The 27,655-nt window shown below is 41.4% G+C and overlaps 1 protein-coding gene and 1 long non-coding RNA gene across 9 annotated transcripts in view; both read right to left on the bottom strand.

The window, feature by feature from the left end:
• Nucleotides 1-27,655, bottom strand: part of ST3GAL3 (ST3 beta-galactoside alpha-2,3-sialyltransferase 3) — a 250,394-nt gene that overhangs the window by 110,072 nt on the left and 112,667 nt on the right. For all 8 annotated transcript variants that reach the window (XM_037827459.1, XM_037827457.1, XM_037827455.1 and 5 more), the window contains one exon: nucleotides 17,362-17,404. In XM_037827459.1, coding sequence (XP_037683387.1) covers nucleotides 17,362-17,404 — 43 coding nt within the window. The remainder of the gene's footprint in view (nucleotides 1-17,361; nucleotides 17,405-27,655) is intronic.
• On the bottom strand, nucleotides 1,399-17,348 carry LOC119527436. Its single transcript, XR_005215393.1, has 3 exons — nucleotides 17,179-17,348; nucleotides 6,167-6,171; nucleotides 1,399-1,409 (listed from the first exon to the last, which is right to left on the bottom strand). It is a non-coding gene; the product is annotated as an uncharacterized LOC119527436 (long non-coding RNA).

Raw genomic sequence — 27,655 nt, forward strand, 5'->3', positions numbered from 1 at the left:
CCTTCCAGACCACAACCTCTTCCTGCCTTCACTTCCTTCCCTTCCCAACAGAGATTCTTCCCAGTGTCCTCAACTCCCTGGGCTACCTTGTCCTTGTATCCGCAGGAGCTAGTGAAAAGCACCAGACAGATCTGGATTTGTACTTCCTTGGATAAGTCACCGCTCTTAATATAAATATCCTACACATAAGATGAAGATAATAATATCTACATAAAAATTGTAGTGACGATTAAATGAGGACTAGTGAGATAATGCAGTAATATAAGTCAATAAATTTTACCTATTATAATTATTAATCTTTCTTCCCTGCCGAGAATCAAATGTCTCTTACCTTCTCAGAGATTTTGTAGTTTCCATTATCCCCTAACCTCCTCCCTAAACTTTTATATTTGTCTCTACTGGTCTATCTGTTCACTTCAGTTTTCACATGTGATCACATCTTTTCCATCTTCACACACACACACACACACACACACACACACACACACACACACACAACCTCTTGGACCTCAAACATTAGAGGATGTTTGCCATTGCTTCACCAGCCTCTCTCTTCTCTTTCCTCCATTTCCTTGTCTTTCACTTACTCCTCAAACCCTATTTGCCTCAGTTCCCTCTGTTATGCTGAAATTCATCTCATCAAGGTCACCAATTACTTCATATCCTGAAAGCAATAGACATCTTTCCATTCTTGTTATAATTGACTTCTCAATACTAGTTGACGTCCCTGAGATTTACATTGTCTTTGCTCTTGCTTTGACTTCTAGGACAACACATTCACTTGGATTTCCTCTGACCCATCTAGCTACAGCTTCACAATCTTTTTTTTTTTTTTTTTTTTTTTTGTAAATTCCTCTTCTTTTTTTGACCTGTAAGAGTTGGTAGTCTTCAGAAGTCATTCCTAACCCTTTTCTTTTATACTACACCCTCTCCTTGGGCAAGTCATCTACTCTCATGGTTTTTGTAATAATCTACATACAGAGGACTCCCCAAATCTCTATAATCAGCCCAGATCCTTCTCCTGAGATTCAAATGCCAGTATCTAACTGTCTATCAGAGATTTCAGTCTTCAAGACTGATTGATTTTTTACCATTTACATCCACTAGGATGACTAAAACAAAAAAGAGAGACAATAACAAGTGTTGTAGAGTGTTTAGTTTCCTTGGCTATTCAAGCAAATACCATGCAATGGGTTGAATCAAACAATGGGAATTTATTAGCTAATGATTTTGAGGCTAGGAAAAAGTCCAAATCAAGGTGTCATCAAGGGGATGCTTTCTTCCCAAAGACTGGCATTCTGGGGCTGGCTACTGGTGATCCTTGATCCTGGGCTCCTTTGTCCCATGGCCTCTCCCTTCTTTTCTGGATTCTGCTGACCTTCAGTTTCTTGCTTCTCATGGCTTTCTTTCTCTGTGTCTGAATTTCATTCTGCTTATAAAGGACTCCAGTAATAGGATTATGAACCACACTGATTAAGTTGGGCCACACCTTATTTGAAGTAACCTCATCAAAAGGCCCTATTTACAAAGGGTCCATAGTCACAAGAATAGATTAAGTATAAGAACATGTTTTTTCTGGGATATATAGCTCTAAACCACCACAGAGAGGGTGTGGAAAAATTGAACAACCCTTATACACTGTTGGTGGAAACATAAAATGGTGCAGCAAATTTGGAAAACAGTTCGGCAGTTCCTCAAAATGTTAAATATGGAGCTGCTATATAACTCAGCAATTCCACTCCTAGGTATATACCCAGAAGAATTCAAAATATAATGTTAACACAAAAACTTATACACAAATGTTCATGACATTATTCATAATTGCCAAAAACTGGAAACAACCAAAGTGTCCATCAACTGATACATGGATAAACAAAACGTGATATATCTACACAGTGGAATATTATTCAGCCATACAAAGGAATGAAGTTCTGATATATGCTGCAACATGGATGAAACTGGAAAACACACTGTTCTAGTTTACTAATGCTGCCAAAATGCAAAACACCAGAAATGGATTGGCTTTTATAAAAGGGGGTTTATTTGGTTACACAGTTATAGTCTTGAGGCCATAAGTGTCCAAGGTAATACATCAGCAGTTGGGTACCTTAAACCGGAGAATGGCCAGTGGTGTCTGGAAAACCTCTTAGTTGGGAAGGCAGGTGGCTGGCGTCTGCTCTGGAGTTCTGGTTTCAAAATGGCTTTCTCCCAGGACATTCCTCTCTAGGCTTCAGCTTCTCCCCAAAATGTCACTCTCAGTTGCTCTTGGGGCGTTTGTCCTCTCTTAGCTTCTCTGGAGCATAAGTCTGCTTTCAAAGGCTGTCTCCAAAATGTCTCTGTAAACTGCAGTTCCTCTCTCAGCTCCTGTGCATTCTTCAAGTTGTTCCTCTTGGCTGTAGCAAGTTTGCTCTTTCTGTCTGAGCTTATATAATGCTCTAGTAAATTAATCAAGGCCCAGACTGAATGGGAGGGGTCACACCTCCATGGAAATTATCCAATCAGAGTTATCACCTACAGTTGAGTGGGTCACATCTCTGTGGAAACGCTCAATCAAAGAACTGCAATCTAATCAACACTAAATACCTCGGCCCACACAAGAGTACATCAAAGACAATGGCATTTTGGGGGACATAATACACTCAAACCGGCACACATGCTAAGTGAAAAAGTCACGTATTGTATGATGTCATTTATATGAAATGTCCAGAATAGACAAATCCCATAGAGACAGAAATAAGATTACTGGTTATCAGAGACTGGGGGGAGCCTGGAATGTGAAGTAACTGCTAATGGAGATGGGGTTTCCTTTTGGGATAATGAAAGTGTTCTGGAATTAAATAGGGGTAATGGTTATATAACCTATGAATATACTACCCCACTTAATTGTATACTTTAAAAGGCTGAATTTTATAGTATGTGAATTGTATCTCAATAAAGCTTTTATTTAAGAAAAAAGACCTTGATTTTACCTATTAAATTGTTTGAAATCCACCAACTCCTTTTTATTCCCTTGCTTTCACATAGTGGAGGCCATCATCATCTCTAGCTTAAATAATACCCAAGTTTCATAACGGGTTCCTTACAACTAGACTTAATTACCTCTGATCAATCTCTATGTAGCAGCCAAAAAGAACTTTCCAAAATGCAAATCTTATCACATCAGTGACTCCGCTTAAAAGCCTTTCCATGGCTTCCCACTGCTTTCAGGATGAAGTTTAAAATCTTAAAATGGCTCCTGAGGTCATGTATATAGCTTAGAGTTCATAATTTTCAGTTTTATCCCAATTACAAAGCACATAGTTGGTGCTCAGTAAATATTTGCTAAATGAATGAGTAAAGAAATGCTATTTGGGGCATGAAGCAGGAGACAAGCTGAGGCCCAGGTCTCATTTTGGGGCTATACCCTTCCCAGCCTACCAGATACTGATAAAGATACAGGGTAAATGAACCTCATCCTTGGGCTTCCCTGGGTGGCCCCGGTACTGAGCTATACACAGGGAGAACAGGTGCTACCTAACCACTGGTTTGTAAGATCCATGAGCACAGGGACCAGGTCTGACTTGTGTACCACTATGTCCTGTGCAGTAGGTACTCAAAATTTGTTGAATTAAACAGAATCTTCATAGGCAAGAGTGACTTCGTAGAATGAATGGAATGTTCTTTTGGAGATGTGGATGGCACTGGGGAAAGCAGAACCCTGAAGAAGGTAATTAATGCAGGCAATTAATTATATGTCATACTCAGTTTTTATTATACAGGCAATTGAGAAGTCAATAAAGGGGAGTTTGGCATAGACTAAATTAATATTTTTGAAAGATCCCTGTGACTGTATTTAAAAGGAAAGAAAGTCATCAAGAGACAAAGGAGCGGTTTTCTATCTCTCTCTGTTCCCCAAGGATTAGTGGTAGTTATTCTCAGAAATGGGGGTTGTGGACCCCGAAAGGTGCCTCCTACAAAGTCTAGAAAAGATTCTGGCTTGAGCATAGTCGGTCTGGATCTTTCCCTGCAACATCTACACTATTGTCCCTGGTGTACATGTAAGAACTGCTCTCATTCACTCAAAGTTACAGAGTTCAACAACACTCTTTTTTTTCTGATACACATACACACACACACACACACATATATAATGTTTAAATGTGCACATTGTATATGAATGTATGTGCATGTATATGTGTATATACATATCTATATATGCATGCATGTGTATGATTATGAATGTGTATGTGCACACATGCAATCATATACACACACATATATTTCAGTAATATTGTGCAAAGTCTCCTCTTTCTGCCTCTCTGTGCATCTGCTTCATTTTCCTCTCTTTGTACAGCAGCCTCTTCTGTTTAAACCCACTTTATATTTTCTCAATTCAAGCATGCAGGAGAATCTGAAAGGTGGCTCTAAATCTCTAATTCAAATTCCCAGGAGGAATAATTTAATTAGCCATGCTTGAGACAGGTTCACAAAGGTATGGACAGGAGTCAGGGTGATATAGTAAAACATGGCTCCTGGGACACAGATCCAAGGATTGGTGGTAGTTATTCTCAAAAATTGGGGTTGTGGGTCCCCAAAGGTGCCTCCTACAAAGTCTAGGAAAGATTCTGGCTTGAGCATAGTCGGTCTGGATCTTTCCCTGCAACATCTACACTATTGTCCCTGGTGTACATGTAAGAACTGCTCTCATTCACTCAAAGTTACAGAGTTCATAAATCCCATCATCTTCTGTCACTACGCCCCTTCCCTATGCCATGCCTACCTACTACATCTCTCATTCTTCTTAGTATGTCCCAACTGCACCCCATTCTTACATAACCACAGGAAAACTGAAACTTAGGACTCACACATCCCCCAAGGTCAGCTCCAGGACTGGGTACAGGGGAGAGGTGGGAGGAGCAGCTTTCAGTTGGTCACAATGAGAAATTCTGGTCCAATTATACCTAGAATGAGCCGATAGGACATTTCTCTGCCCTGCAGGTGCTAAATGCTTATTATTAAATGAGCTCCAGATGACTCCCCACAATGCCTCTGTCAACGAATCTTCGTACCTCTCACCTCCATCAAAAACCATTTTCTGACCTTGTTCTGAAAATCCTGGATCTTCACCTTATGCTTTGCATTTAGACCTTTAATTCTAGCTGTACACAGCTCCTCCAGCACTGCCTGAGGCTCTTCTCCCTGGACATAACTCATATTCACCTGCTCTCTAGGTAATTCTCCAGATCTGCTCTGGCCCCAGAAAAGGCCTCATTTACAATTGTGAAATCCAAACCAAACCTTCTGGCTCAGTCATTATTCAACAAGCAATGACTGAAAACCACCACTCTTCTTTTTCTGATACACACACACACACACACACATATATATGTTTAAATGTGCACATTGCATATGAATGTATGTGCATGTATATGTGTATATACATATCTATATATGCATGCATGTGTATGATTATGAATGTGTATGTGCACACATGCAATCATATACATACGTATATATTTCAGTAATATTTCAGTAAGATTGTGCAGAAGTACCTTCAAAATTTGGAAGAAAATTACTGTATAGTAATTTAAAACTCAAAAACAGATTTATGTTAAATATCTTCAAAATCTGATTTTTTATTATAAGTTATAAGAAGAGTGGATATTTGATGATAATTTGTTAAAGCTGGTAGACGGGTACATAGGGATTGTTCTTTCTATTTCAGCATATATTTGAAAATTTCCATAATAAAGTATAGTAAAAATTTTTTAAGTTAAAGAAATTACCTGGAGCTATTTGAATACCAAATAAGAACCCAGGATCAGATGACCACGTGTAAGTCAACCTCCTGGGACAAGGCCAAGCTTAGAGAGGTTGAAGTAAGGATAGTTAACAGGATTGGGGGACCAGCATGTACATTCAGTCTATAATGATGTCAGAAGAGAATAAGCCTGAGAAATAAAGCCAGGGGTCTAAAGTGGGAAAAATAATTGAGAAAGTGGCAAAGCCATAAGAGGAGACAGAGAACAAGTGGAGGTCTTCTGCTAGATAAGAGATCAGACATAGATGAGCTCAAAGAGGTCCCAGAACTAACTTGTCCCAGAAACCTCTGCTCTTCGTGATTCAAAGACCAGTGTGTCTGCAGGAGTCACAGCAGGTATGTACCAGGGAGGGCCCTTTTGGGGACTGCACCTTCTTAAGGAGTCAGTCTAATTCATGTAACATAATTCTCCTGTGAAGAAATGGCACACCTGTCTCCATATGCCCTATTCCCCCTACTTTGCTTTGTTTCCTCCATTTTTTATTTATTGTTGTCTCCTCTCCACCAATAATGTAAGCTCCATGAAGATAGGGACTTTGCTTGTTCACTGCCATATCTCTAACACCTAGAAATTGCCTATTATGCAGCAGGCACTTGTATTAGTTTCCTATTGCTGCTATTATGCTATAACAAACTTAGTGACTTAAGACAACACAGTTCTGGAAATCAGAAGTACAAAATGGCTTACATGGGGTGAAAATCAAGGTGTCAGTAGAGCTGTGTTCCTTCTGGAGGCTCTAGGGAAGAATCCTGTCCTTTATTACATCCTTTTCCAGCTTCTAGAGGCTGCCCACATTCCTTGGCATGTGGCCTCTTTATAGTAATTGCTTCTTTCCAACCTCTGCTCCCATTGTCACATGCCCTTCTCTGGCTCTGACCCTGCCACCCTCTTCTTTTATAAGGACAATTGTGAGTCCATTAGTCATTTCCAGATAATCTAGGATACTTTCCCCATCTCAAGATCCTTAACTTAATCCCTTCTGCCATGTAAGGTAACATATTCACAAATTCTGGGGATTAGGACATGGATATCTTTGGGGGTCCTTTATTCTGTCTACTACAGCACTGAATAATATCTATTAAATGAAGGAATGAAAGGAAATATGGCAAGGACAAAATGCTATTTTTATGCTGCAGCTGTTTCTTCATATTATTAGAAGTGGGGTCTGGATCTTGAAATTATAAAAGCTGAGAGATTGCTGTTTTGGCAGTTTCTGCACAGTAGCAATAAGCTGAAATTTGTCTTTCAGCAGGGCCTCCCTTATTTCTGCCTGATGTGCCTATTTTAGTCATACAGATGTTGGCAAGTACCTACCCACTGTTTCTGGGGGAAGCCCTGAAGAGCAGATGCTGGCAAGTACTTATCCATTGTTCTTGGGGGAAGCCCTGAAGAGGGGATGCTTCAGATTGAAGTTTGTGTTCTTTGTAGTAATGGGAATCTAAGGACTGTGCCTTAGATGTGTATTTATCTTTTTGTTCAAGTATTAGCTCCTGGAAATCATGAGACCAGACCCCACTGGGTTGGACTCGAAGGCCTGTTCTCATCTTTACCTGATTCTGGAGGGAAGATTGGGAAAAGAGACACAGACTTTTGCTGGGTGCCATACATCCTGGACTGGACTGTCCGGGTCACACAGACTGACAGATGTGCTGTCAATCACTCTGATTGCTGTGACTTGCCTGGTAACTGGGTGAAGTCCATGCTGTCTACATGAAGGTTGGGCTCTCCTTGAAGGAGACAGATATTCCCATGAATTGTCATGAAAGCAGGGTGAGTAAGGGAAAAGACCTCCTCCTCTCTTAGGGCTGGGAAGGCAGGGGGCTGGATTCTGGAAAAGGACATGATCAGAGCCACTGCAAGAGAGCACGGTGGTTGAAGTCTAGGAGAACCAAGAGCTGGGATCTACTTTTTGTGTTTTAAGGCAAGCTTTTTATTTTGGAACACTTTCAGGTTTGCAAAAAAGTTGCAAAGATAGTACAGAGAGTTCCCATATACTCACCAGTTCTCCCTATTGTTAACAGCTAATATCACCATGGTACATTTGTAAAAAGTGAGAAACCAACACTGCACATTGACACCAAGGTGTCTCAGTGCATTTGGTTGCTATGTCAACCCAGTTTCTCCTGTTCTGTGAGTCTCCCAGTCTTTCCTTGTTTTTCAGGACCTGACAGTTCTGTGGCGTATTGGTCAGGTATTCTATAGAATGTCCCTCCATTGGGTCTTGTCTGGTGTTTTTATCATGATTAGACTGGGATATATGTGGGGTTTTTGAAAGAATACTGCAGAGATGAAGTGTTCTTCTTGTCACATGGTATCAGGAGCACATGACATCCATGTGACATCACTGGTGATACAAACCTCTATCTCCTGGGAAAGGCAGTGTATGCCAACTTTCTCCACTGCAAAGTTACTAATATTCCTGTGCCGGTTTGAATGTATTATGTCCCCCAGAAAAAGCCATATTCTTTGATGCAATCTTGTGGGGCAGACATAATAGTGGGGATTAAGTTGGAACGTTTGGATTAGGTTGTTTGCATGGAGATGCGCCCCACCCAACTGTGGTGATAACTGATGGGATATTTCCATGGAGGCGTGGCCCCACCCATTCAGGGTGGGCCTTGATCAGTGGAGCCATATAAACATGCTGACTCAAAGAGAAGGAACTCAGAGTGCAGCTGTGAGTGATGTTTTGAAGAGGAGCAAGCTTGCTAGAGAGGAATGTCCTGGGAGAAAGCCATTTTGAAACCAGAACTTTGGAGCAGACGCCAGCCACGTGCCTTCCCAGCTAACAGAGGTTTTCCGGACGCCATTGGCCATCCTCTGGTGAAGGTACCCGATTACTGATGTGTTACCTTGGACACTTTATGGCCTTAAGACTGTAACTGTGTAGCCAAATAAACCCCCTTTTTATAAAAGCCAATCCATCTCTGGTGTTTTGCATTCCGGCAGCATTAGCAAACTAGAACAATTCCTTTTCTATTCTTTATTCTTTGGAAGTCAGTCACTAAGCTGAGATATAGTCTTAAGGTTTTCTTTTCTGCTTTGTAATTCCCTTCTGCTAAGCCTTCAACAAAGCATTGTCAAAACTATGACCTGGTGTGAACTGTGCATCAGGAGATGGTCACTGGGCTTGTCTGAGTGCTGGGGGCAAAGCTGTTCAGAAAGTCAGCTGGAAATGGGGTAACAATCCAGAGGAAGAGGGCACAGGTATCTGGGATGATTGTGTGGAACATTTTAAGCTGTCCTCAGAAGTCTCAAAAATTCTTTGAAAGGGAAACCTGTTAAAAAGACAAGGACTCCTGTGGTCAGCCAGAAGGTTGGTTTAAACTTTAGCAGCTGGGTATTAACCAGGAAGGCTAGAGAACCGGGAGATATTTGGGTAAGAGTAGCTAACATTGATTGAGTACTGCCTGCAGGGCAGCTAGAATAGACATTATCACATTGAATCCTCACAAAAACCTGTGAGGTCCATATTGCTATTATCCCCACTTGATAGTGGGAAACTGAGGCTTAGAGGTTAATTCACTCAGGATTATAACTAGTAAAATATAGAACTGGGTCTCAAAAATCCAGGTTTGACTCCACAGCCCATGCTTTAAAACACCATCAAAAAAAAAAAAATTACTGCTCTGCAAAACAACCGATCTTGCAATTAAAAGACAAGGTTTTATACAGCTCACTGAAGTATATTGAATAGTTTTCATAGCATTGACAAGTGGTTTTGTCATGTAGATATAAGCAGCAGGGAGTTCTCAAAGAAAATATAAAGCAATCTATTTTTTTCCACAAAGACAAATTAAAAGAATACAGTGAAGACAAAAAATCTGAACAACTATGTGGTAATTTGAAGCTCTATGTACCCAAGAAAACCATGTTCTTAAATTTAATCCATTCCTGTGGGTGTGAACCCATTGTAAGTAGGACCTTTTGATGAGGTTACTTCAGTTAAGGTGTGACCCAACTCAGTCAGGCAGGTCTTGATCCTATTACTGGAGTCCTTTATAAGTGGAGTGAAATTCAGACAGACAGACAGAGAAGGCCACAGGAAGCAATAGGCTGAACGTCAACAGGAACCCAGAAGAGAAGGGAGAAACCAGGAGATGCCGCCGTGTGCCTTGCCATGTGACAAGCTGCTTTGGTTTGCTAAAGCTGCCAGAATGCAATATACCAGAAATGGGTTGGCTTTTACAATGAGAATTTATTAGCTCACAAATTTACAATTCTAAGGCTGTGACAATGTCCAAATTAAGGCATCAAGAGTAATGATACCTTCTCTGAAGAAAGGCTGCTGGATGCGGGGTTCCTCTGTCAGATGGCAAAGCACATGGCTGGCATGTGGACTTTCACTCCCAGGTCTTGTTGCTTTCAGCTTCTGGTTCTAGTGGCCTCCTCTCTGAGCTTCTGTGGATGTTTTTCTCTCTTTGAGCTCTCTCCGGGTGTTTCTCTGACTTTTATCCTCTCATAAAGGACTCCACTAAAGGATTAAGACCCACCTTCAATTGGGTGGGTCACATCTCAATTGAAACAACCTAACCAAAAAGTCCCACCCACAATAGGTCTGCACCCACAAGAATGGATTAAAAGCACATGGCCTTTTTTGGGGTACATAACAGCTTCAAACAGCACACAAGCTAAGGACCAAGGATTGGCAGCAGCCAGCCCCCGAACATCACAATCCTCAGGAAGAGGACTTTTTTGCAGCCTCAAATCGTGAGTGAATAAATTCCCATTGTTTAACCCAATCCATTTCATGGTATTTGATTGAACAGCCTAGGGAACTAAAACAATCTATTCCAGACTTCTGAAATATCACTGGACATAAGAGATATTTTAAGAATATTTCTAATGAATAGGGTTTCATGGGGTGGGGAGGCAATTCTCATGCAGATATATCTCAGTGCAGCATTCTTCATCAGGGTTGGCCAAGTCTGCTCTGTGGGCCAAATATGACTCACCAACTGTTTTTCATACAGCTTGTGAGTTAAAAATGTTTTTTTGCATTTTTTTAATGGCTGGAAAAAAATCAAAAGAAGAATAACATTGCATGACATGTAAAAATTATATGCAATTCAAATTTCAGTGTCCACAAATAAACTTTTATTGGAATACAGCCACCCTCATTCATTTATGCACTATCTATAGCTGCTTTCATGTTACAGTGGCAGAGCTGAATAACTGCAACACAGACCATAAGGCCCCCAAAGCCTAAAATATTTCTATCTGGCCGTTTACAAAAAAGTTTGCAAACTCTTGTAATAGATAATTTCTTCTGACTTATCTTCCAGTTCACTAACTCTGTCTTCATTTGTATCTAATCTGTTGCTAAACCCTTCTATTGAATTTTCTTTAAATTGTGATTGTTCACATATCATACAATTATCCAAAGATCCAAAGTATACAATCAGTTGCCCCCAGTACCATCATACAGCTGTGCATCCATCACCACAATTAATTTTTGTTCAATTTTTAGAACATTTTCATTACTCCAGAAAAGAAATAAAGACAAAGAAGAGGAAAAAAAAGAAAAGGAAACTCAAATCTTCCCATATCCCTAACCACTCCCCGTCCATTGTTGACTCGTAGTATTGGTATAGTACATTTGTTACTGTTTATGAAAGAATGTTGAAATACTACTAACTGTAGTGTATAGTTTGCAATAGGTATATATTTTTCCCTATATGCTCTTCTATTATTAACTTCTAGTTGTAGTGTCATACATTTGTTCTGGTTCATGAAAGAGATTTCCAATATTTGTACAGTTAATCTCGGACATTGCCCACCACAAGGTTTACTGTTTTATACATTCCTATCTTTTAACCTCCAACTTTCCTTCTGGTGACATATGTGACTCTGAGCTTCCCCTTTCCACCACATTCATGCACCATTCAGCACTGTTAGTTATTCTCACAACATGCTACCATCACCTTTGTTCATTTCCAAACATTTAAGTTCATCCTAGTTGAACATTCTGTTCATACTAAGCTCCCCATTCTTTAGCCTCGTTCTATATCTTGGTAACTTATATTTCATGTCTATGAGTTTACATATTGTAATTAGTTCCTATCAGTGAGACCCTGCAATATTTGTCCTGATGTGTCTGGCTTATTTCACTCAGTATATTGCCCTCAAAGTTTCATCATCAACCCCATTTTTTTAAAGATGATTTTGTTCACATGCCATACATACCATCCTAAGTAAACAATTGATGGTTCCCTGTATAGTCACATATTTATGTGTTCCTCACCCTCACTACTATCTATATAAGGACATCTACATTTCTTCCACAAAGCAGGAGGAAGAGTCAAAGAAGGTAGAGAGGCAAAAGCAAAAGGAAAAAAAAGGGGTGGGTGGGGGGGTACATAACACATAGGAAGCAGCAAAAGGAAAGATAACCTTAGATCAAAGTAGAATAAAGAGTCAGACAACACCACCAATGCCAAGAGTCTCACACCCCTCCCCTATGCCCCCCTCTTATCTGCATTTACCTTGGTATATTGCCTTTGTTACATTAAAGGAAGCATAATACAATGGTTCTGTTAATTATAGTCTCTAGTTTATGTTGATTGTATTTTTCCCCCAATACCTCCTTATTTTTAACACCTTGCAAGGTTGACATTCATTTGTTCTCCCTTGTGAAAAAACATATTTGTACATTTTATCACAATTGTTGAACACTCTAGGTTTCACTGAGTTATACAGTCTCAGTCTCTATCTTTCCTCTTTTCTTCTGGTGTCCCACATGCTCCTAACTTTCCTCTTTCAACCATATTCATAGTTATCTTTGTTCAGTGTACTTACACTGCTGTGCTACCATCACCCAAAATTGTTTTCCAAACCTCTCACTCCTGTCTTTTCCTATCAGTCTGTAGTGCCCCCTTTAGTATTTTCTGTAGGGCAGATATCTTGTTCACAAACTCTCTCATTGTCTGTTTGCAGAGAATATTTTGAATTCTCCCTCATATTTGAAGGACAGTTTTGCCGGATATAGGATTCTTGGTTGATGGTTTTTCTCTTTCAGTATCTTAAATATACCACCCCACTTCCTTCTTGCCTCCATGGTTTCTGCTGAGAGATCTGCACATAGTCTTATTAAGCTTCCTTTGTATGTGAAGGATCACTTTTCTCTTGCTGATTTCAGGATTCTCTCTTTGTCTTTGACATTTGATAATCTGATTATTAAGTGTCTTGGTGTAGGCCTATTCAGATCTATTCTGTTTGGGGTAAGCTGTGCTTCTTGGATCTGTAATTTTATGTCTTTCATAAGAGATGGGAAATTTTCATTGATTATTTCCTCAATTATTGCTTCTGCCCCTTTTCCCTTCTCTTCTCCTTCTGGGAAACCAGTGATATATACATTCTTGCATTTTGTTTTGTCCTTAAGTTCCCAGAGACATCGCTCATATTTTTCCATTCTTTTCTCTATCTGTTCTTTTGCGTGTAGGCTTTCAGGTGTTTTGTTCTCCAGTTCCTGAGTGTTTTCTTCTGCCTCTTGAGATCTGCTGTTGTATGTTTTCATTGTGTCTTTCATCTCTCTTGTTGTGCCTTTCATTTCCATAGATTCTGCCAATTGTTTTTTTGAACTTTCAATTTCTGCCTTATGTACACCCAGTGTTTTCTTCATAGCCTTTATCTCTTTTGCCATATCTTCTCTAAACTTTCTGAATTGATTTAGCATTAATTGTTTAAATTCCTGTATCTCAGTTGAAGTGTAAGTTTGTTCCTTTGACTGGGCCATAACTTCATTTTTTTTAGTGTAGGCTGTAGTTTTCTGTTGTCTAGGCATCTGCCCTCCTTGGCCACCCCAGTCAGGTTTTCCCAAATGAGAACAGGCACAGGTCCCAGAAGGAGGAAATATTCAGTATCCAGTTTCCCTGATGGTGTGTCTTAGAGGATTGACACACCCTGTGCTTTTCTGCCCAGCAGGTGGCACCTGTCAGCCTATCACTCCAGACTGGTGTAAGGAGGTGTGGGCTGTGGCTGTTTTCCCCCAGGCTCTGGGGTCTGGTTCTGAATGGAAGGTGGGTAATAGAGCTGGGCCCCACCTCTTTCCTCTTGAGAAGATACGCCCCACCCCACCCCTAGAGGGGTCTTTTGCATATATGTAGATTCTTTGTTTCTCTGACTCTGCTATCTCCACCCTTGTCTGAGTCAGAGTGCTACAAGTTTAAAATGGCTGAGGCTTTCTCTACTGTAGAGCACTGCAAGCCAAAAATGGTTGAGGCTTTCTCCACTGAGCCGCCCAGGTTGAGAGAGAGAAAAAGGGACAGAAAGCCCCCAGATTCAGCTGTCGGCCAGAGATAGCACCCGATCCTCTGGGCTCCCCATCCCAAGATACATATGCCCCCTGACTCCCCAAGGCCAGTCATCACCAAAATCCTCTGTCTGCTTGTTGGAGATTCGCAGTCTGTATTGAAGGTTAACATTAAAACCCCAGTTGGAGCTGGGCTGAGGTATATTCGCTTGTTCAGAGAGTGCTGATCTCTAGCACCACGAGGCTGCCATGAAGGAGGGGCTCTAGGTTCGGTCCGCAGTTTTTACTTACAGATTTTATGCTGCGATCTCAGGCATTCCTCCCAATTCAGGTTGGTGTATGATGAGTGGACAGTCATGTTTGTCTCCCCACAGTTATTACCAGGTTTATTTACTAGTTGTTAGTGTTGTTTATTAGTTGTTCCAGGGGGACTAACTAGCTTCCACTCCTCTCTATGCCGCCATCTTAGCTCCTCCCTATCTCTATTGAATTTTTAACTTTGGTTCCTATATTTTTCAAATCTAACATTTTACTTTTTACAGTTTCTTATTTTATGCATATATTTCCATTTGTCTTTATTTAAATATAGAATGCATAATTGTTTCACAAATAGTGGCTAGTAATTCCAGTTTAAGAAGTCTTTGTGGGTCTCTTTCTATTTCTATTGTTTTTTGTGGTTCTTACTAATGGAACCTTATTTCCTTGCATGCTTAGTTTTTTCTTTGGAGATCATGTGTATGTGTGTGTTAACTGCTCATTTCCTTGAAAAGTTATTTGTGATGAATTTGTATGCCTTCCTCCAGAGAGGGTTCGCATTTGCTTCTACCTGGTGCTCACAGGAACTGCCAGTCTGAAATACCTTAAACTGAGTTCATGGCTTGAGGTTCCCTGAATCACCTGAGTTATGAGAACTCTGGCTGCAAATATCAAGAGTTTTTGTTTTATTAACTCTTTTCCCTGATCTGCTCAGAGCTATTGCAAACTTTCCTGCAGTCCTGGTTTGGGGATGCAGGTTTAGTTCTGGTTTATCCTTACCTTGAGTCCTTTGGGGTTCCAGTTTAATATGCAGAGGATTAAAAGATGGAAAGTACTGAAGAGAACTTAATAGACATGGAGGCTAGAATGAAAAGATCTAACATACATTTAATCAGAGTTTCAGAAGAAAAATAGAGAAAGAGTGAGACAGAGGTGATATTTAGAGAAATAATGGCTGAAAAATTTCCAGATTATAAGAATCCTTATAATCAAGAAGCTGAATGAATCCCAGTTAAGATAAATAAGAAGAAATCCTTGCATTGTGATCCAAGCCCTCGTGATCCAAGTTCAGATCCTTTCCTATACATCAGACATAGAGCACAACACAACCAGAGAATGACTCCATAAGGGGAAGCTGAACTTCGCTGAGGAACTGCCCCCCAAAAGCAGAATCCTTAACTTGGGAACCTCTCCTTGGGGATAGATAAAACCTTTCCCATATAGTTTTCTCCTGAAGATAGCATTGGGTTACATGTCTTTGCAGCAAGAGGCAGGAAAGTTCTAGTTTGTACCTTAAATTGTGAGTTAAATCAAATAAGGTTAAGCAAATTGCTTGGGCTACAGACCAAATTAACTCAACTGGTTTATGCAGTCAGACTGGTACACAAGAGAAAGCTACATAATGGCTTACTCTGAACCACCTGTCAGGACAGCAGCGCAGGGGTGTCCTCCTAACTGTCCTCCTTACCCAGTTGAAGACACTTTAAATACTATAGTTAACATGTCCCAAGTAAAATGTCTTTTGTTCATCAGTGTGATTCATCTTGGTAATTATTACATCTCTTCCATTCTGGTGGCATTTCACTTGCTTATGGCGAGCATTTGATTTGGTTTTTTGCTCAGAGAACTAAATTAAGCATTTTCTAAGAGTGAAGCCTGTGGTTTTCTAGCACAATTAAGCCCCATCCCCCAGATTTTAGCATGTGGCTGCATCTCTCTACCAGCTTGGCATAAAGAGCAGATCATTCTTCCCTTGTGGCTGTTTCAATTCATCCAAACACTGGGAGAGTTATGATGCCTAAACTCATCAAATGAGGCAGAGTCCAGGAAAAGGGGCCAGATACCAGACATTCAGAGGAACAGCAAACAGTTCTTGGTTTGATGTCTTGTGTCTAGGTGGGGGCATTACCATCAGAAGCAAATGTGGCCAAAAGCTTATGCAGAGCTGGTGGTCCCAGAAAGGAAGGAGGCAATTCTGATTTTCCATGATTTCTGTCTGGTACAGGACAGGAGGCACAAGTATACAAAGATGACTAAGAACAGAAAGGGGCCCACAGTAGGTGGTAAGGTAATTTAGCAAGCATTTATTGGGCATCTACCATGTTAGAGGTCTTGCACAGGGCATGCACACAGAGTGGACAGTGCTCCATCTCAAGGCATCAGTTATCCATCCATCCATTCTTCCATCCAGGCACCTGCCAGTATTGTCTAGATGCTAAGAAGGCCAGAACAGGGCAGGATCCAGAAGGATTAGATACCCTATACTTGAAAGTATCCTATGAATTAATCATTTCAATTAAATCCTACAACAACCCAGTGAGGTAGGTATATTGTCCTCATTTTACAGATGAAAGTGAAGCTCAGGGTGGTTAAGTAGCTTGCCCAAAGTCACAAAGAGAATAAACAGCAATCTGGGATTTGAACCAAGCTTTGCCTGGCTCCAAGCCTGAGCTCCTAATAAATTAATAATTATCACACAGCTAATTACAGTATAATGAGATAAGTGGTGACAGAGCTAGAAAATTCAAAGGAAGCACAGAGGAAGAGATAATTAACTTTATGTGGGGAGGAAGTGATCTTTGAGTCTTCCAAGTGGGCTGGCAAGGAAAGGGAATTTTAGGAACAGATAACAGCATATGCCAAGGTAGAGAGAAGAGGGTATACCTGCAAGAGAGTGACAGAGCTGAGGCTGGAGAGGAAGACAGAGGCCGGATCACAGAAAGTTTTGAGTGCCAGGCTGCAGAGCATTTTGGGGAGGCTGCATTGCCTTCTGTTGCGACCCAACCATCCTCCACTCTGTAGCCAAAGCCGTTCCAGGAGCCTCCCTGTCCCTCAAACTCCTGGCTGTGCCCCACTGGCTCCATGAGCCACCCACAATCCCATCTTCTCCAGGCCCCTGCAAACTGGAATGTGCTCCGATTCTGATAGACTGAGGACAGAAACTACAGGGAATCCCCAACAACCTCAGGGGAGATGAGAGCTGAACCTTCAAACTGGGCGTCAGCTCTCACAGAACTCTCTCCCAGAGTCAACACACTTTCTCCTTCTACTCACAGTTTAGAGTCCAGCTTCAGGAGGAAGCCCAACCGATCATACTCTGAAAAAGAAAAGAAAAAAGCAGAAAATGTCACTGAAACCAAGCCACTGCCAACACTAGCAGATTGCACTCCCCAGACCTCAACCACAGGGACAGCCAGCCCTTGGAAAAGGACAAAATCCAACCAAATACCCAAGCCACAGCTAAATTTAAATCACAAAACACCTGTTGAACATCTACCATGTGGAGGACCAGGTTCAACAGCAGGTGTTTCTGCAGGCCTTCCAGAAGCACCAGTCCTTTGCTGCTATATAACTGCATAAATGTGGTACTTGAAACTGAAATTTAAAAAACCACAAAACTGGACCTCTGGAGAAGAGGGAGAGAGGCAATTTCTGCTGACTCTAAGCATTCTTTCTGCTGAGTCATCTCTGTTAACTGTCAGTGTAAAGATGTGCCAGCCAAGGGGTCTTCAAATCCATGGCAACAATTCTCTTCATGAAAATCACAAAGAATTGACAGATTTGATCACATACAGAATAAGAGATATCAGATAAAATTTAAAAACATATTGGTAAGATGTTTGCAACAAATGATAAATCATTAGTAATTAGATTTATTTCAGTTTTTAATATCTTGCCTTCCTCTAAAATGAAGTTGAAGCAGTTTTATAAAATTCTATGAAATACAAGTTTTAAAGATGAAGGAATCTGGGGCCAAAAGGGGAAAAAGGATAGGGGGGAAAAAATGAAGGCAGGGTAAGAAGAAAACCCAAAAGGGATGTCCTAAGATCTTGTATTCTTACTGGGAGAGGCTTGCAGACGTGTCCTGAAGATTTCACACCATTAAATCTCAGTGCAAATCACAGATTTCGTGGTTCACACTGTCCATAAGATAAGACAGACCAGGAGAACCACGGCTATTTCTGATATGTCCTCAAAAATACTTGTATAAGGAAACGACAGGAAGTTTCATAGGATTGTTTCTTATAACTTTGTTCAGTGATTGTAAGGTGTGTATGTGTAGAGGGGATGTGCCAAAATAAGATGGTATGTGAATGCAGTTCTCAGCTGGCCTGGCTTCATCTATGGATGAAACAGAATAACAGGACCAGAAAACAGGACGGAGAAAGGCCAGGCAGCCAGGCTTTCGAGGAACTCGGCCTTTAGTGAGCATCGAGTGGCCAAGAGACAGAAGTGACACCTGCTGACAAGTGCATCATGGGAACCATTTCCAAGGTCACTTAAGACCAGACCCCTGCACGTTCACAATCAGATGAGCTGCAGCCAGAGCTTAAATCCTTTTCTTAAAACTGATGATTCACACTAGGACACATAACTCAAGAGAAGGCTGCCTCCCAAGAGAATACCTTTGGGCAAGTGAAAGCCTTCGCTCAAAATAATTCTGGTTTTGCTCTAACTCAGACAAATGGACATTTCTTGATAAATCAAGAACTTACAAAAATCAATAAGAAAAACAAAAGAGGCTTCAATTAAAAAATAAGCTAAGAACACAATTTGTAAAAAAAGAGTTTGTTTCAATAATTCTGTTTTATCATTGCATGAAAAAGAAAACCTTATCTCCTTGCTGGTCACAGCCTCAGTCTCGGTACCTTATCCTGCTCCTGCTCTGCAAACCCGATCTTGGAAGTACAGTGAATCCATGTTTCCGCTGATTCCTTCTCTAGAGGTCAGAGAATGTTTTTCTCCTTTGTGGCAAACTCAAATGTCAGGGGCCAAGCAAGAACATAAGATAAATGAGGGAAGTGGGCAAGTGTGTTACCCTTTTCATTGCAGCTCACACCAGTTATTTTAGTTGCATTAAAAAATAAACCTGTTTAAATTCATTTTTTCTTCAACTCGTTTTTTCCCCACACATCTTTTCTGTATAGTAACCATAATTATATCTATGGTTTCTTTTCCAATGACGTCTTAAGTTTTATTTTACATACACACACACACTCATTGATTGCATATTAAGCACGTAAGAACACTTCACATTTCTAAAGATACGTCCCATCCATGGCTTTCTTGGTCTATGTTTTTTTTCTCTCTTTTGTTAAAAGACTTGAGTACCAAAAATATTTCATTTTATTCTTTACTAGAAGAAAAGTAACTGTGTGAGCCAAATCATAAATGGCAACTGACATTTGGCTTCAATGTCACAGAGACAAGAGGGAAAGGAGTCCATCTGGGGACCTCATGCTCTGTCCAAAGGGACAGCCCTACCAGCTCCAGTTAACTCTGCCAGGCAGCAATGCAGACCCAGGGTTGCCAGATCTGAGTTTTATTCAAGCCAGGAACTGGATTTTTAGGTAGAACTTCTCAATTTGTAAATATTGGCAATGGATTAGAGAAAAATTCAAAGACTACGTGGATAAGTCAAAATATGTCTATAGGCAGGATCAGCCAGTGGACTAAAAGTTTGCAGCTCTTGAGGGCTGGGACCATTTCACTTTCGTGGCTATATACAGTAGGTGCTCAATAAATATTTGCTTACTGTTATTATCAGCCTTCTTTGGTCACAAATCCAAATCAAATTAGTGTATCAGAATGCTGAAAAAAAAGTTTTAGTCAAGCCTCTACAATGGTAAATTTTAGACACCAAAGTAAGGTGCTAGGCTAAGAGGCAAATTTTCAAAGGAAATATCTGAACACTTGTTACAAAATTCTTAAGCCCCTCCCTATATCAAATATCAAATATAAAGTGTTAGAGATTAAGGAAGAGAGGATTTGCAGAATATCTTTGGAGAGAGCTATGTTATGAACCCCACCTCCTTCATTGGACAGAATGGGTCGCATTTATCTGTCTCTCAAACCTGATGAAGAAAGCTTAGGATATGACCCTGTAAGTATGGGGGCACAGTGGACTGCCTGGTACCTGTCTACTACCTGACAGGTCTGAAGGACAAGAGATGGGCTGGCCGGCTGCAGGAGAGAGCTGCATTGGGACTGGCCCACACTCTCCGGATTTGTTGCAGAAAAGGATGCATGAATGAACTAGTGGGGGGTTGTTTGAGGTCCTTTCCAAAAGATTCACCTAGAGGGTTGATAGGACTTCAGCAAAAATCAGAGATTTGGATTTCTAGTTGCTGCAGAAGGAGTGAGTGACAAGGCTGAAGTGAGTGCATCACCTACCTCAGGGGAATTGCAAATGAGAGGTCCCCAAGGTGGAGGGGGTCTCCAAAACACCTACAGAGGCACCCCACAAGTCAGCTTTAAACACCTGCCAGGTCCAGAGTGCTACCACCATTGTAAGTCTTTTTCTGCTCACGTTCTCTCTCTCTCCCTTCCCCACCAATCCCAGAGAGGTCAGAAACAACAGACAGTAACTGGGGTAGAAATACAGATGCAGGGCACCTCCCCTTCCCTGTGGCAGGCACCCGCTGCTACTGAGCCCTAACACAGGGAAAGGAAGTAGCTGTAGTGTTGAATGAATTGAAAGTTATGGCTATTACATAGAACTGGACATTCTATTACCTCAGAGGTATCAAAAATTCAGTGGACTTCCCTCACTGACAATATTTTAAGGGGACAGTAGAAGATAAAATAATGGTATCAGCGATTATTCCCCAATGTTTCCTGCATATTTGACACAACACACTGGTTGCACTAACTTAGAAAAACTGGGCTAGATTTGATGGTTCGTATCACCAGACTTTAGGAAGGGCCAGAGAGCTGACAGCTTCAGAGTCAAATGAGCAACTGGAATGCCAGCAGGCCTCTCCGTTAGCTCTGCTCTCCCTGCGACCAGCTTTCTCCACTAGGAATCAGGGCTGCCAGCAGCCTTCGAGCGCACATCTTTGTCACTCAAGAGGGACAGAGACTTGGTCTCTGCTCCTAATGGCAAAATTCCTGGGGAAGGGCTAGGATTGCCTAGCTTACATCGGCTCCTACTCCTGTTCTAATCACAGTGACTGAGGAGATGGGTCTGTAAAAAGGATGAGGCATCCCAAATGACCCACACGGTAACAGAAGGACCATGTGCCAGAAGAAGAAATGTGCAGTCCTGAATAAATAAAGGCCCTTTGGGAACAGTAGAAACAGTCTTTGGAAAACTTAAAGCAAAATCTCCCAGGTGTAATTTAACAGGTATAAGCCCCTGTTAAAACATCTCTATTTTTTCTCATTCTGCTGTGGGTTTTTTCTTTCCTGATGCAAACTCCTGTTTAAAATCTTCTCACAATGCCCTCTGGATGCCCTATTCTAACTGCCTGGCTTAGCTCCTGCTACCTTCTGTTGGAACTGAAGCCTGGGTCTGCCCTGCAACACCTCACTTTTCCTGTGGTTCTCAAGCGGAGGCTCGCTTTCTCTCACATGCCAAGTACATCTGGGTGGCGGAAGGATTGCTGCTTAAGTGCTATGGTGCAGTTTTCTTTGTCTTTCCTGTGCTTGGGGTTCACTGAGATTCTTGGATGTGTGGGTTTAGAGTTTCAATCAGATTTGAAAAATTTTCAGCTATTATTACTTCAAATATTTTTTTCAGCCCTCCCCTCTCTTTTGGAGGCTCCAACTATAATGCATTAGGCTACTTGAAGTCCCATAGCTCACTGATGCTCTGTTCTTTTTTTTTCCCCCAGTGATTTTTCTCTCGTGCCTTATTTTGGAGTTTCTATTACTATGTCTTCCAGTTCACTACCCGTTTCTTCTGCTGTGTCTAATTTGCAGTTTATCCATCCAGTGTATTTTTCATTTCAGACATTGTATTTTTCATCTCTAGGTGAAACAACATATCTCCCATGTCTTTTTTTAATATGCTCTTGCTTTCCTTTACCTTCTTGAACATGTGGAATGTGTCTTAATGTCCTTTTCTACCAATTATTTTACTTGGGTCATTTCTAATCCTGTTTCTATTTTTCCTCCTGCTCCTCCTCCTCCTCCTCCTTCTCATTATAGGTTGTATTTTCATGCTTCTCTGAATTGTTTGATAATTTTGGATTGGAGACCAGCCATTGTGAATTTTACCTTGTTTGGTGCAATTTATTTGTGCATTCTCTCAAATATTTCTAAGATGCAAATGAATTACTTTGAAATAATTTGATCCTCTCAAGGCTTTCTTTTATCTTTGTGGTTTTTAAGCAGCCTAGTGGCCTAGGGCTAATTTTGCACCATTACTCATTTTGCCCCAGTATTGAGACCAATACCTTTCTGAGTATGCTACCTAATGCTACCTAATGCCTGATGTATTTTGAAGTTTGCCCACAATTCCTAACCCTGTATGAGCTCTAGGGATTATTCTCCCTGCTCCTTTCCAATGATTCTTTCCCCAATCTCAGAGTTTCTTCACACTTTTGTGCTGATCAGCTGAGGAGCCCAAGGGGACCCTCAAGAGATCAGAGGTCTCTCTCCGTGCAGTAATCTCCTCCCTGCAGCTTTCTCCTCTCCGGTACTCTGCCCTGTGAATTCTAGTTGCTTTAGCTTCCTTGAATTCTCAACCCTGTTTCTTCAACTTAGGAAGACTCTTGAGTTCTGTTTGGGTATTCTTCCTGTGCTGTAGACTGGAAGTCAGCTTGGGCAATTCTAGGGCTAACCTCATGTGTTTCCCTTCTTTCAGAGATCAGTGTACTGTGCTGTCTGTGTTCAGTGTCTGAAAAAACTTCTTATATTTTGTCCACTTTTAAAGTCATTCCCCCTTCTTTCATTTTTTCCTTATCTAGTCTAGACTTCAATTTAGCTTGCCCTGCTATCCTTCCATTGCGCCAATACTAAATCTCTCATTCCTACCCAACCCTCTCTCCTAAACTCCAGACTTATTTATCCAGCTGTTTACTAGGCATTTTCACTGTGATGTCCTAAAGACATCTAAAACTCAGGATGTCCCAATAGGGTTCATCTTCACCAGCCTCCCACACACCCAGAACCTGGTCTTACTGTCTTCCTCCTCTATTACCTACCTTAGTGAGTGGCACCACTATTTACCCAGCTGCCCAGGTTTGAAACCTGAGAATTCTTGGTTCCTCTTCTCTTATTTCATTTAATTAATTACAATGTTCTTTTAATTCCACCTCCTAAATGGATCTCAAATCCACTTCTCTCCATTTCTACTATCCTTGACTAAACTAGCTTTGTGATTACTGTAACAGCCTCCTACCTGTTTTCCCTGCCTCCAGTCTGTCCCTAATAGATTCCCCATGCTGTAACTAGAGCTTTCTTTCTATAAGATAAATATAGTTATGTCACAACCCTGCCTAAAACCTTTTAATGTCCTCTATTGTTCTCAGAATAAATCCCAGTCTCTTGATTTATAAGATCCATCATGATCTGGCCTATAGTGACCATTCCAACTTCATTTTTTGATTCCCTACATTCACCCATCCCCATTCTATTCTCCAGCAAGACTAAACTGTTTTATCTTCCTCCAAAGTATCTTTACCACCTCCAAGCCTTTGTATATGTACTTAAGGGCTTTTCCCCAACCCCTTTTCAAATTGGTTATTTCCTATACATTGTTCCTAAATGACCCATAGTCACCTCAAACTCAAAGTGTCACAAATCAGACTTATCCTGTCCCCACCCATGTTGTGTTCTTTTATTTTGCTAATGGCATTACCATCCAGCCCTCCAATAGAGAAATTTTTTATGTTCCCTGTATTCGTTTCCTAAGGCTGCCATAATAAATTGCCATAAACTGGGTGGCTTAAAACAACAGAAGTTTATATTTTGTCATAGTTCTGGAGGCTACAAGTCCAAAGTCAAGGTGCCAGCAGGGCTATGCTCTCTCTGAAGGCTCTAGGAGAGGATCCTTCCTTGCCTCTTCCTAGCTTCTTGGAGGTTACTGGTAATCCTTGGCATTCCTTGGTTTGTAGCAGCATCACTCCATTCTCTGCATCCATAGTCCCATGGCTGTCTTCTCCCTGTGTGTCTTTGTCTCTTCTCCTCGTCTTATAAGGACACCAGTCATATTGGAGTAAGAGCTCGCCCTATTCCAGTATGACCTTTGTTCTGGTTTGCTAATGCTGCTGTTAAGCAAAATACCAGAAATGAATTGGCTTTTATAAAGGGGGTTTATTTGGTTACAAAGTTACAGTCTTAAGGCTATAAAGTGTCCAAGTAAGGGGGGTACCTTCACTGGAGGATGGCCAATGGCGTCCAGAAAACCTCTGTTAGCTGGGAAGGCACGTGGCTGGTGTCTGCTCCGGAGTACTGGTTTCAAAATGGTTTTCTCCCGGGACGTTCCTCCCTAGGCTTCAGCTTCTCTCCAAAATGTCACTGTTAGTTGCTCTTGGGGCGTTTGTCCTCTCTTAGCTTCTCCGGAGCAAAAGTCTGCTTTCAATGGCCATCTCCAAAATGTCTCTCATCTGCAGCTCCTCTCTTAGCTCCTGTACATTCTTCAAAGTGTCCCTCCTGGCTGTAGCAAGCTCACTTCTTCTGTCTGAGCTTTTCTAGGGCTCCAGTGAACCAACCAAGGCCCATGCTAAATGGGCGGGGCCATGCCTCCATGGAAATGATCTAATCAGAGTTATCACCTACAGTTGGGTGGGTCACATCTCCATGGAAACATCCAATCAAAAGGTCATACCCTAATTAAAAAGGTTAACCAATCTGCCCCACAAGATTGCATCAAAGATAATGGCATTTTGGGGAACATAATACGTTCAAACTGGCACAATCTTTTTCTAACTAATTACAGCTGTGACAACCCTATTTCCAAATAAGGTCACATTGTATGATACTGGGGGTTAGGACTTTGGCATGTCTTTTTGGGGGGACCCAACTCAACCCAAAATAACCTCTATCTCTCTCATTTCTAAATACAGACCCTCCCCCCTCTACCACTGTCATTGCTTTTGCTTGAGTCTTCACCACTGCTTAGGCTAAGCAGCAACCTCTTAATCTGTCTCTAGCTGTCTTCCCAGCCTCATTTTCTGTCATTCCTCTCAAAGTATCCTTTATGCCAGTGAATTATTGCAAATGGTATTTTCTTTGTCTGTAATTGTCTCACTCACCTTGCCCACTTGGTAAATATCCACTCATTCTTTAAGATATGGCTGTTGCCAAAGTACCACAAGGAACTTCATGATTTGGCCTCTGCCTGCCTTTCCAGTCCTATCTTGCACTATTTCTTCCCTTGTGCTCTGTGCTCTGGCTATTCTGGCCTTGTTTCCATTCCTGGAATAAGCCATGAGTTTTCTGAACACAGGATTTTTTCTTATAAGCAGTTTCTTCTGTCCAAAATGTGTCCTCACCTCTTCATCTGGTTAATCTATGCTCATTCTTTCGACCCTTATTCAAATGTCATTCTTTTCATTTTAGAAAAGCATACCCTGACTACCCTGTCTAGATTGGGCCTCCAGTAGGTGTACTTTTCCTTCATAGCACTTATTCCAGTTTCTAACTATACATTTATTAGATTATCTGACTGATGCCTCTCTTCCACTAAATTATAAGTTCCACTAGGGCTTTTCTGTTTTCTGTACAACTGCATCCACTGCACCTCACACTGTGGTTAGCACACTGAATAAGTGGATGTTGAAGGAATGACACCTTCGTTGACCTAAGCTGTTAGTGCAGAGGGCCCCTTATCTGTGCTTTCCACCAATTTTACAGAACTTAATACATTTCTGCCATTATTTCCCCCCAAATCTGTAGTGCACATCTCTGGGGTTTGTGTGTGTGTGTGTATGTGTGTGTGTATGTTTTGTCCTTTTTTTAGAAACAGACCCTGAGTGTCCTTCAGGGAATCCCTCTCCCTCTGCTGATAAACGGTAGGACTCTCAATGGGATTTGCCTGTCCAAAGGGCAGGCACTTGACAAAAGCTAGGCTGATTGGACTCTCCCCCTTCAGCTGAGTGACACTAGGGACAGAAACAGTGTGCTGAAGAGACTGACCATTTGTTCCTGCAACCTAGATTCCTGGATCTGTCCTTCATGACCATTCTGAGGGCTGGCTTTTTAGCTCTTAACTTGATTCTGTGGGTGCCCATGTCCTTCTAGTAAATTCCTTTTTCTTTTAAGTTAGCCAGGGTCAGTTTCTGTTGCTTACAATTAAACAATCCTAACTTATATAAACCCTAGTCCTCTTAAAGGATAGAGACTAATCCATGTAGCTCTAGTAACTAAAATAGGGTCTGACAAGGAGTTAGTGTACCATAAATGTGCTGAATGAAAGCAAGGACAAATGGAGTGACCAAATGACCAAGGGAACCAAATGAGTAGCCCTAAATCATTCCCTCAGCCTCTACTAAAGAGACCTGGATTCACTGTCTTCCTCCTCTTCCTGTGAGGAGGCAATGTTGATGGTGGACACAATGACAGCCGCAGTAGCTCCCTCTCCCTGCCTCACGCATGCTCCCAGCCTATCCAGTTGATTCGTTGTAGTCCTCTGCCTACAGAGAGCCTCTCCTGGCTCCTCTTGGGCACAATTGGCTGCTGCCCTGTTTATTTCATGCCCCTCCCCAAGTGCTCTGGTTTGCTAATGCTGCCATTATGCAAAATACCAGAAATGGATTGGCTTTTATAAAGGGGGATTATTTGGTTACAAAGTTATAGTCCTAAGGCCATAAAGGTGTCCAAACAAAGGCATCTACAATAGGGTATCTTCACTGAAGGAAGGCCAATAGCATCAGGAAAACCTCTGTTAGCTGGGAAAGCACGTGGCTGGCGTCTGCTGATCCCGGGTTGTGTTCTGGCTCCTTTCTCAGCTCCTGTGTGTTCTTCAAAATGTTGCTCTTGGGGCATTTGTCCTCTCTTAGCTTCTCCAGAGCAAACTCTGGGCTAGTATGTCCAAAGTTTCAACAAAAGTCTGCTTTCAGCAGCCATCTCCAAAATCTCTCTCTTGGCTGCTCTAAGCTCCTTCTGTTTGTAAGCTCTTTTGTAGGACACCAGTAATTAAATCAAGACCCATGCTGAAAGGGCAAGGCCACACCTCCATGGAAATAATTCAATCAGAGTTATCTTAATCCAAATATCCCACAAGGTTGGATTTAAGGATAATGGCTTTTCCTTGGGGGACATAATATATCCAAACTGGCACACCAAGCACAATTTAAGTTTCTGTCTTTTACTTTGGGGTTCTCCTTTGACAGTTCCCAATTTGCCAAGGTAATTCCCTCCCAGCATTTACAAAAGCCTGAAACTTAACTGTCTCCACAAAGAATTCTTGAGCCTTCTGAGCAACCAGTGACTGTCCTGTTTCCATCCCAACCAAGGATCTTTCCCAAAGCCCTCTACTCTCAACTCCAGCCACATATTCATGCAACTGTTGCTGATGGCCTAATCTGTGCATGCTTCCTCATGGAGTTCCCTGACTAGCACAAAAGCCTAAGCATAATCTTTACAAGAAGTGTAAAGTGGAGTAGAAAGCTATCAGGAA

This window comes from Choloepus didactylus, chromosome 2, assembly GCF_015220235.1.
Source record: "Choloepus didactylus isolate mChoDid1 chromosome 2, mChoDid1.pri, whole genome shotgun sequence".
In the NCBI taxonomy this organism is placed as follows: Eukaryota; Metazoa; Chordata; class Mammalia; order Pilosa; family Megalonychidae; genus Choloepus; species Choloepus didactylus.